The sequence below is a fragment of the Pteropus medius genome, unplaced genomic scaffold (genome assembly GCF_902729225.1).
Source record: "Pteropus medius unplaced genomic scaffold, Ma_sr-lr_union100, whole genome shotgun sequence".
In the NCBI taxonomy this organism is placed as follows: domain Eukaryota; kingdom Metazoa; phylum Chordata; class Mammalia; order Chiroptera; family Pteropodidae; genus Pteropus; species Pteropus medius.
The window spans coordinates 48,403,392-48,412,816 of record NW_024344378.1 but is presented as its reverse complement, the minus strand read 5'-3'; the positions used below and the strand labels follow the sequence as shown (position 1 = coordinate 48,412,816).

General features: G+C 57.6%; 1 protein-coding gene across 1 annotated transcript; it reads left to right on the top strand.

Annotated features, from left to right (window-relative positions):
• The first annotated feature begins 820 nt into the window (after positions 1–820).
• Positions 821–5,957, top strand: LOC120609567 (zinc finger protein 503). Its single transcript, XM_039872176.1, has 2 exons — positions 821–2,706; positions 3,405–5,957. The coding sequence occupies exons 1-2, from the start codon at positions 2,380–2,382 to the stop codon at positions 5,043–5,045; spliced, it is 1,968 nt and encodes a 655-aa protein (XP_039728110.1). The 5' UTR covers positions 821–2,379; the 3' UTR covers positions 5,046–5,957.
• The last annotated feature ends 3,468 nt before the right edge of the window (positions 5,958–9,425 follow it).

Below are 9,425 nucleotides of genomic sequence, written 5' to 3'. Positions count from 1 at the left end.
TCCCACCATTTATCAAAAGAATTGACAACAAAAGAGCCGGGGAGGAAAAGTGGGGGAAGGGATTTTAAAAGTCTTCCAAGTCTTTCCGAGGAAAGGAATGTGTCCTCCTCTCGCCCTCTTCTAATTTCTGCTATTTTTCTGGAGGTGACCCTCGAACTCGCTCCGAACTCTGTCAAAGCCCTGACAATTCACACAGCGGCACAGGAAAACATACACACCTGTGCACTCAGATTCAGGTATACAGGACACGCACAGCGCTTCCCCTCTTCCTTCCAAAGAGCCCGAGTGACGGTGCAAATCGAGGGGAACGCGGCAGTCCCGCTCCGCTTCCCTGGAAGAGCCCGCGTTCCCACAGACAGCCGCCCCCTCCCTCTCTCGCTCCTTCCCTCTGCTCTGTCAGCGCAGGTCAGTCTCAGCTCCGCGTTCCGGTAAATTCGAGCGAGCAGACCGAAGAAACCCCGGCTATCAAACCTGCTAGGGTGGCGCTCAGTGCGGGAGGATTGGGGAACCGAACTGAGTGAGCCTGAGACGTAACTCCCCCATACACCCACTGTCAGACCTCTTCTTCGCAGCCTCTCAGCCCTAGCCACGATCCGAATGGGGTCGAAGAATTAAGAGGATACCCCACCACTGACTTCTAGAACTCAAAGTTACGTTAGTGATGTGGCTCTCCGAGTTTAGGGTCAGAGCCCTACAGAATGTGTGGTCCGCGGAAGGCTCGCAGCCTGGCACCCGCACGCTACACGCCCCCGAGAGAATATTCCCGGGAAGAAAAAAAAAAAATCTCCCATGCTAGACATTGCCGCTGCGCGTCTCGCGTACCCGGAGCCGCTCGGAACTCCGCGGCCCCAATGGATGGAAGTCCCCAGAGATGAAAAGGTATATCTCTGTCTCCGACATCGAGAGGGGTAAGGCGCTCACCCCAGGCCTGAGCACCCCTCTCAACACCCTGGGCGCACCTGCGCACTTTACTCTATTCATTTTCCTGACACTGAGCGCCTCCTTCCCCTATTTCATTTTTTTTCTTAGAGCCCCCAACCCCCTCCCATCCCAGGAGGCTGCTCTTCTTTCCCCCTCCTCCGATTTCCCCTCGGTCTCTTCCTTCCTCTCCGTCTCTCTCTCTCTCTCTTTTTCCCTTCAAGTCGCACCCGCCTTGTAATCAGCAACAAAAGCTGACATAAATCACGGGCGGATTGACAAGAGCTGACAAATAACTGATTGATTGCGGTCGAGGAACATTGACAATTGATGGAGGGGTGGAGATGCCCAAAGAACTTTGGCGGGGGGAGCAGAAGAGGGGCTGGCAAGGAAGAGTAAGAAGGGGGGGCTGAGTGTGAAACAGAGGAAGCATGTGACCCCCGCTCCTGCTCCAATCTGAGAGTCCCCAGGAGTCACGTGAGCGGGAAGGGCGGGGAGCCGAGCGCTTAGCTTAGAGAAGAGCCGCCACCGCCTCCGCTGCCCACCTAGCTTCTGGTTTCTCCGCTGCCGAATCTCGGGAAATCAAGCGGGAGGGCGGACTTTCTCCAGCATCTGCTCCCCGCCTTTCCTTACCCTGGCGGCCGCACCGCGAGAGATTTCAATTACCGAGGAGAGAATATTTGGTGAGCGGGCCCCTGTGCGCTCCTGGAGCTGACAGCCCGGCTGTTGTCCAGACTCCTGCCGGTGCTCCATTTGAACACTACCTCAATCTGTTCCTCATACGCACCCTCCTGCAAAACCGTTTCAGTTTATTTTCGAGCTGGGGAAAGGAAAGACGACGAAGAGGAAAAACGAGGGAGGCGGCAGATAGCAAACGTAGAATAAAAGTCCAGCACGTACTCGGAGCGAAATCGAGGGAGGGGACACGCGGGGCGGGGGGGGGCCGCGAAGAAGGAGCTGCCCATTAAAACCAGCGCTGAGAGTCCTGGCGGCAGCGGCGGCGCGGGACGCGTCACATCCCCTTGACCCTCCAATCACCTCGGGCTCCCATTTGATTGGAAGGCGGCAAAGGCTTTAATCTCCCCCTTGGTGCAGCTGCTTTTGAAGTGAGTTTCCTCGCCAGAGCCCCGGCTGGACAGGCAGCGGCTCACACCGCAGAGAGCAGCGCCAGCGTCGGGCCGCGAGTGCGCAGCGCAAGGGCACAGCCTGAGGCGGACACGGCGAGCCACCCGGCACTTCAGAAGTCGGGCCCGCTGCTCCCGCTCGGCCACAGCTCTGCTGCGGGCCACCCAGGATTATTCGCTTCTGGCTCCAGGCGCCGAGAAGGCGCGCTGGGCGCCCGCGGCCGCCGCGCCAGCTCCTCCTCCTGCTGCTCCTGCTCCCCCGGCGAGCGCGCAGCCCGAGCCCGCCCCGCGCCTCCCGGAGCCCTCCCCCCGCTGCTCCCATGCGCGCGGGTGGGTCATGAGCACAGCGCCCTCGCTTTCTGCCCTAAGAAGCAGTAAGCACAGCGGCGGCGGCGGCGGCGGCGGCGGTGGTGGTGGTGGTGGTGGCAGTGCGGACCCTGCCTGGACCAGCGCGCTCTCTGGAAATAGCTCCGGCCCCGGCCCAGGCTCGTCCCCGGCCGGCAGCACCAAGCCTTTTGTGCACGCCGTGCCCCCCTCTGACCCTCTTCGCCAGGCTAACCGACTGCCTATCAAGGTGCTGAAGATGCTGACGGCACGGACTGGCCACATTTTGCACCCCGAGTACCTGCAGCCCCTGCCTTCCACTCCCGTCAGCCCCATCGAGGTAAGGACCCTCGCCCTGGATCGTACTGGGACCACCACCCTGCCTGCAGCTTCACGGAATTTCTCTCGGGATCTGGAGGTGGGGGAGATTTGGGAGCCAGGGGGGGGGGTGTCGGAGTGATTCAGCTCCGGGATGAAGGGAGAGAATAGTGTTCTCGTACCTTAAAACTGGGGCGGAAAGGATAGAGAAGGTAGAATGGGGTGTGAATGCTAAGGGGGCAAGGTAGCCAAAACTTGTTTCTGCTTTTGGTATTAAAGCCCCTACCCCGACCCAGGCCCACTCACTTTCGGCCCGGAAGACAGTCGAGAATCCGAAATACGGTGTCGAAGTCTCAGTCCTCGGGTTCCCCAGAAGCTGGTATTTGTATACGGCCTCTCAGGCGCAAACCGCCCAAGCCCTTACTCTGAAGAATTAAGGATGGGGCGGGAGAGTTTGTACAGTTCTGGATCTCCGAGTCAGAAATCAAAACATTTTGTGAGTTTTTCAAAATCCAATTTAGCTCTTAGGGCATGAAAGATCCTGACTGGGGGGAAAGGATCTGCTGCAAGGCAAGGATGTGTGTGTATGGAGGGGGTGCCGCCTAGAATTGCGCCTCAGGGCTGGGAGGATCTTCGCGAGCCGTTGCGGAGGTTTTTGAACCCTAGAAGCCAGAATTCTAAAGGATTTTCCCTTCTTTCTCCCCACGTCTGACTCCGCAGCTTGATGCCAAGAAGAGCCCGCTGGCGCTGTTGGCGCAAACATGCTCGCAGATCGGAAAGCCCGACCCCTCGCCCTCCTCCAAACTCTCTTCGGTCGCCTCCAATGGGGGTGGCGCGGGCGGTGCCGGCGGTGGCGCCGGGGGTGACAAGGACGGAAAGTCAGGCCCCCTCAAGCTGAGTGACATCGGCGTGGAGGACAAGTCGAGTTTCAAGCCGTACTCCAAACCCGGCTCGGATAAGAAGGAGCCAGGAGGCGGCGGCGGAGGAGGCGGTGGCGGCGGGGGTGGCGGCGGCGGCGGGGGAGTTTCCGCGGAGAAGTCCGGATTCCGGGTACCGAGCGCCACCTGCCAGCCATTCACGCCCAGGACAGGCAGCCCAAGCTCCAGCGCCTCGGCCTGCTCTCCAGGAGGTATGCTACCTTCCACCGGGAGCGGCCCGGAGGGCAAGGACGACAAAAAGGACCCCGACGCAGGCGGCGGCAGTGGCGGCAGTAAGGGCTCTGGGGGCGCCTCGGCCGAAGGGGGACCCACCGGGCTGGCGCACGGCCGGATTAGCTGCGGCGGCGGGATTAATGTGGACGTGAACCAGCACCCAGATGGAGGCCCCGGAGGCAAGGCTCTAGGCTCGGACTGTGGCGGCTCATCAGGCTCAAGCTCGGGCTCGGGCCCTAGCGCGCCCACCTCCTCCTCGGTGCTGGGCTCTGGGCTGGTAGCACCGGTATCGCCCTACAAGCCGGGTCAGACAGTGTTCCCTCTGCCTCCCGCGGGTATGACCTACCCAGGCAGCCTGGCTGGCGCCTACGCCGGCTACCCGCCCCAGTTCCTGCCACACGGCGTGGCGCTCGACCCTACCAAGCCCGGCAGCCTCGTGGGGGCACAGCTGGCGGCGGCTGCGGCGGGCTCGCTGGGCTGCAGTAAGCCGGCCGGCTCGAGCCCCTTGGCCGGGGCTTCGCCGCCGTCCGTAATGACAGCGAGTTTGTGCCGGGACCCGTACTGCCTCAGCTACCACTGCGCCAGCCACCTGGCTGGGGCGGCGGCAGCCAGTGCATCGTGCGCCCATGATCCGGCCGCGGCGGCCGCAGCACTCAAGTCTGGATACCCGCTGGTGTACCCCACACACCCGCTGCACGGCGTGCACTCTTCGCTAACGGCAGCGGCTGCTGCCGGCGCCACACCGCCTTCCCTGGCGGGCCATCCCCTCTACCCTTACGGTTTCATGCTTCCTAACGACCCACTCCCCCACATCTGCAACTGGGTGTCGGCTAACGGGCCGTGCGACAAGCGCTTCGCCACGTCCGAAGAGCTGCTGAGCCACTTGCGGACCCATACGGCCTTCCCCGGGACAGACAAACTCCTGTCGGGCTACCCCAGCTCGTCGTCTCTGGCCAGTGCCGCAGCAGCAGCCATGGCTTGCCACATGCACATCCCCACGTCGGGCGCTCCCGGCAGCCCCGGGACGCTGGCGCTGCGCAGCCCCCACCACGCGCTGGGACTGAGCAGCCGCTACCACCCCTACTCCAAGAGCCCGCTCCCCACGCCTGGCGCTCCGGTGCCCGTGCCCGCCGCCACCGGACCCTACTACTCCCCCTACGCCCTCTACGGACAGAGACTGACCACGGCCTCGGCGCTGGGGTATCAGTGAGGGACCGTCGAGGGGGTTAGCAAGAGAGAAAGGAGCTGGGGGGAGGGGAGGAGCCGAGGGAGGGGCGGGAACAGGGAGAAGCTACTGTCACCGAGCGTGGGGATGACCCGGGCCAGGAAAACAAAAATATATATATCGTATCTATCTACCCAAAACAGCGACCGAGACCCGGTGGGAAACTCCCCTTCCCCACACCTCACCTCCCCATCCAAACTTTATAAAAGTTGAAAAAATATCATTTGACTTTTTATAGAAAAAGAAGGAAAAAATAATTGAGAAAGTGTTCATTTGAGGACTGCATCATTGGTGGACACTGGTATTTATTTATGTTAGCTCCAAGCGGACCCGTGGTTCTAAAGTGCATTATTTAGTTTGAGCTCCGTAGGTAAAAAGAAAAAGGGGGAAAAATTAAAACTTGAGGGTAAAAATGGAAAACAAACCCTCCGTCCCTTGTAGATTACAAATAAATACAAAACCGCCACAGAACTAGAGGTCTTCTCTTTAATGTTACTTTAAAATTGCTATGATTGTATTGTACGTTCTTATTTAATGTCTGATTGAAACACAATTTACATGCATGTTTGTTACAAAAAAAGAAGAAAAAAACAAAACAAGTCACAATTTGTCAGCTCTGATTTCAAATTACAATTATTTTTAAGGTGTATACCATCGGAAGAGAATGGGTATTTTTTTGTATGTATTCTGGAAGAAAACAAAAAAAAAAAAAAGAAAAACAATTCTATTCCAAAACCTCATTTGCCTTATTTTGTTCTTTAAAAGGAACACTTAACTATTTTTAATTTTTAAGTCCACCCGTTGAGAAGGGGACAAGTAAGGTTTACGTCATGTACTAAAATAATAGACAATGTATTGCTTTTAAGATTAAAATTCCGTATATTTGATGTATTAAAAGTTTTTTCATTATTATTATTATTATTATTAGTTAAAGAAGAGCATGGCAGTTTTAGCCGATGTAGGTCCCCTGGGCCACACGGCTACTCCTTCCCAGGACTGTGGCCGCATTTCCGATTGTTTTGTTGTGATTTTCAGGAAGAGGCAAAAGCTTCGGAAGGGCGGGCCAGTCCTGGGGTTGGCCTTAGGAAAAATATTTTTAAAGGGGATTTCACAATTTGGAAAGACAGTGTCCTTAGCTATCGCTCGTTTCGTTTTTAATTTTTCTCCCAGAAGCCTGTTTATTAAAAGTGAAAGGAAAAAATATTTTTTAAAATTTCCTCCTGAGATTCTTGGGAGTTTGGGTTTCGTTTTGTGCAGAGAGCAGTGCAGGCCCAGACTCGCCCGCCGAGCTTCGGCCCCGAGAAGGTGCCGCTGCCCACTGTCCCTCCCTTTGCTTTCTAAGGATCCCTTGTCCTGGGTGGGCAGCCGGCATAGACTTGAAGACAGACGGCCCTTGGAAACCTGTTTCCCAGGCTTGGGGAGAGCGCGCCGGAACTCTCCTGTCTCTCGGGGGAAAGTGAGTTCGCTTTCCTTTTCTTCCAGCTGCGGAGGGCCAGAGGTGGCCGCCAGCCGACCCCCTCCGGCTCCCCCACCCCGACCCCTCCGGCTCCTTCCTCTCTCCCGAGTCGGAACCCACCGCAGGCTGGCGCCGCGGCTGCTTTTCCGCGTCCGGATTTCTCTGCAGCCGAGCTCTATCCCAGTCTGTGCTGCAGGACAGCGCGCCAGGGCGGGACCCAAAGCCCCTTCAAATTCAATCCCGTGATGGTCCCGGCGCTCATTGCCGGCCTCGCTGGGGCGACCAAGTGGGCACCGAGTGCCATTCTGGGCTGTGAGCTCTGCTCCGCAAAGGCGCTGTGGGACCCTCTACCCCAGCGCGGATCTCTGCGGTGCGCATCGCTCCCTTTTCCTCATATTAAGCGGTGGGACTGAGCTGCCTGAAGGGCCAATGGAACTACACAGAGAAGAGCCCTAGTCTTTTTTGGGGGGAGGGGGTCCTGAGGCCCAGCCGACCCCATCCGCGCGCGCGCACACACACGCACACGCGTACACACACACATACACACACACACACACACACACTCATACTCCAGGCCTCAGAATGACTCTGGACTTATGGCTGTTTGAGCGCTCGCCCTCCAGGTCCGCGGGAGCTCTGGGCACTGAGCGCCCCTTTCCTAGGATCCCCGGACCACGCAGTCGAGGCGCTGAGGGCGTACCCCGAACTTCCCTCTCCCTAGGGTCAGGCCTTTCTGGCTTCTCCCAGCCACTGGCCTCCCTCGGTGTCAAACTCCCCCTGCTGCCTCTGGAGGCTCACCGCCGAGCAGAGGCCACCCTCCGCCTCTGGCCTCGGTCTGTCGTACGCGCGGCCCCCGCCACCATTTGCTCCGAGGTTGATAACTTTGAGATTTTCCAACCTTCTCTCAGCGTCAGCCTCTCGGCTGCACGGCCTTTTCCCGGGTTGCACGCACAGCAGCCCCTGTGATGCAGCGGGAAACTCCCAGGCCTCTGCCTAGAAAGGACTTGGTGGAGAATCAGGCTCCAACGCCGCCACCCAGAGGGTGGCAGCCTCCTGCACTTCCTACCCTCCTGCCTGGACTCCCTGACTCCGGGAATGAGAGCTGATGAACGAGGAGGACCCCGGCCGGTGGTGCCCCGGGACACCGCAGCCCAGCTCCCACTCCGGTCCGGCTACGAGACTGGACTGGGCCAGACTGAGCCTGGCTCCTCGAGAACCCCGGCCTATGGGGAAACTTGTCACCCCCAGACTCTCAGACAGACATCCATCTCCCGCTAAGTGCGAGGAGAGGACGTTCAAGGAGGTGGTGCGGCCCGAGTTCGGATCGACTCCAGCGCTCACGGCTTGGGATGTGAAAGCTAGGCCCCTGCTCATCCTCTCACCAGCACCAGCCACACGCCCTTAGCCACTCCGCCCACATGCTTCGCCTTCCTTCGCCTCGCGTCTTCATACAAGGGTCCTTGTGCCGCTACGCCTCGCCCGCCCGGACCCTCTTGGGCGGGGATGTACCTAGAAATTCCCCAGCCCTGGAATTTCACTTCTGGAACCTGAAGGGAGACGAACTGGCCACGTTTGTAACTTCACGCCCACTCTTAGTATTTTATTAACAAAAATCAAAACCAAAAATCCTTGAAATATTAATGAGACATCTTTTTCGGAGAAGCTGCTCAGGAGGCAGCAAAATTCCGGAGCTGGGGCCGAGGGCTGAGAGAAAAAAGGGCTCCCCGACGTATTGAACGGAGCTGAGTCACCCTGGGTACGCGGTTAGAGAACGGAAGGTAACAGTATGTGCCGCGAGTTCTGGCCAATGCAACCCGTTGGGGAACAAACGCCCCTCCCCGCGGCGCGCTCGGGGCGCTCTCCCACGTTTTTCTGATCTTTCCGCTGCAGCTGAAGCCCGAGCGAAGCGCGACGTGTCCGCCAGGCGGCGCTGCGGAGCCTGGCGTAGCGGAAGGAGACCCGGAACCCGGTCCAGTGCGCCGGCCGGCTTGATGGTCAGACCCAGAGCCTCTACTTTCGCATGCCTTTCCGGAGCTGTGTCCTGGAGTCTCCTCCTTGTAACTAGTCGCTCCTCTCCTGCTGCGAACCTTATATTCTGCACTTCACCTGCTCTAGCTTCTGCTATTGTGTTCCTCTTGCTCTCTTTCTCTGTCCTAGAGTTGGCCCAGCTCCCAGCCCTGGGAGCTCCCGCCACCACCCTCGAGGTTCCAACGGGTCACCTTGTCTGTCATACTGAAGTGATCCCTACACATTCATGCATTCATTCACGCTCTCATTCGCTGATTATTTCCTAGGGCTTAACCCTTACCAAGAGCTGTTCATCTCTTTACCAGACACAGGTGTAAAAACTGAGACCAAGTCCTGGAAGCCAGTTGCAAGGCCAGCAGAAACGGCCCAAGCCTTTCTCTCCATTCAATCCTTGCCCCCATCTCTACCTCTGGTGGTGACACTGAGTGACTAGTATCTTTGTGCTGGATGGCCTTTCAGCAGTAAGGAAAGGCAGACGAAAAAGCCCTTCTAGTTGATGGATTCCTTGTGCATTGGGTAAAAGTTGCCCAGAAGGGGAGCCCTGTCTCTGAGAGGCCATCTGATAGCCTCTTTTGTCCGTGTTGGCTTAGGATTCCTCACTCACTGTGACTAGAGTCTAGTTATGCTCAGAGTGACTGCAAAGCTCAGGCTGACCTGCTCACTCTGTTATGGATGATGTCCAGCCTATATTATCCCATTTAAATTTCACAATTCCATGAGATCTTTAGAATCCTCGCCCCTTTTTATAGATCAGGGAACTGAGGTTCGGCAGAGAAAGAATACTAGCTTGAGGTCAGGTAGCTTGTGAGAGATGGAGTTTATGCAAAGATTCTCACATTGGCTGCTCTCAGTTGAAAAGATTTTAAAACACAACAATGCCT

Bases quoted from the DNA above. Each gene is read 5' to 3' on its own strand.
- LOC120609567 (XM_039872176.1), top strand. From the start codon at position 2,380: ATGAGCACAGCGCCCTCGCTTTCTGCCCTAAGAAGCAGTAAGCACAGC. The intron at 2,707-3,404 runs GTAAGGACCCTC...CTGACTCCGCAG, and splicing joins CTCCCGTCAGCCCCATCGAG to CTTGATGCCAAGAAGAGCCC.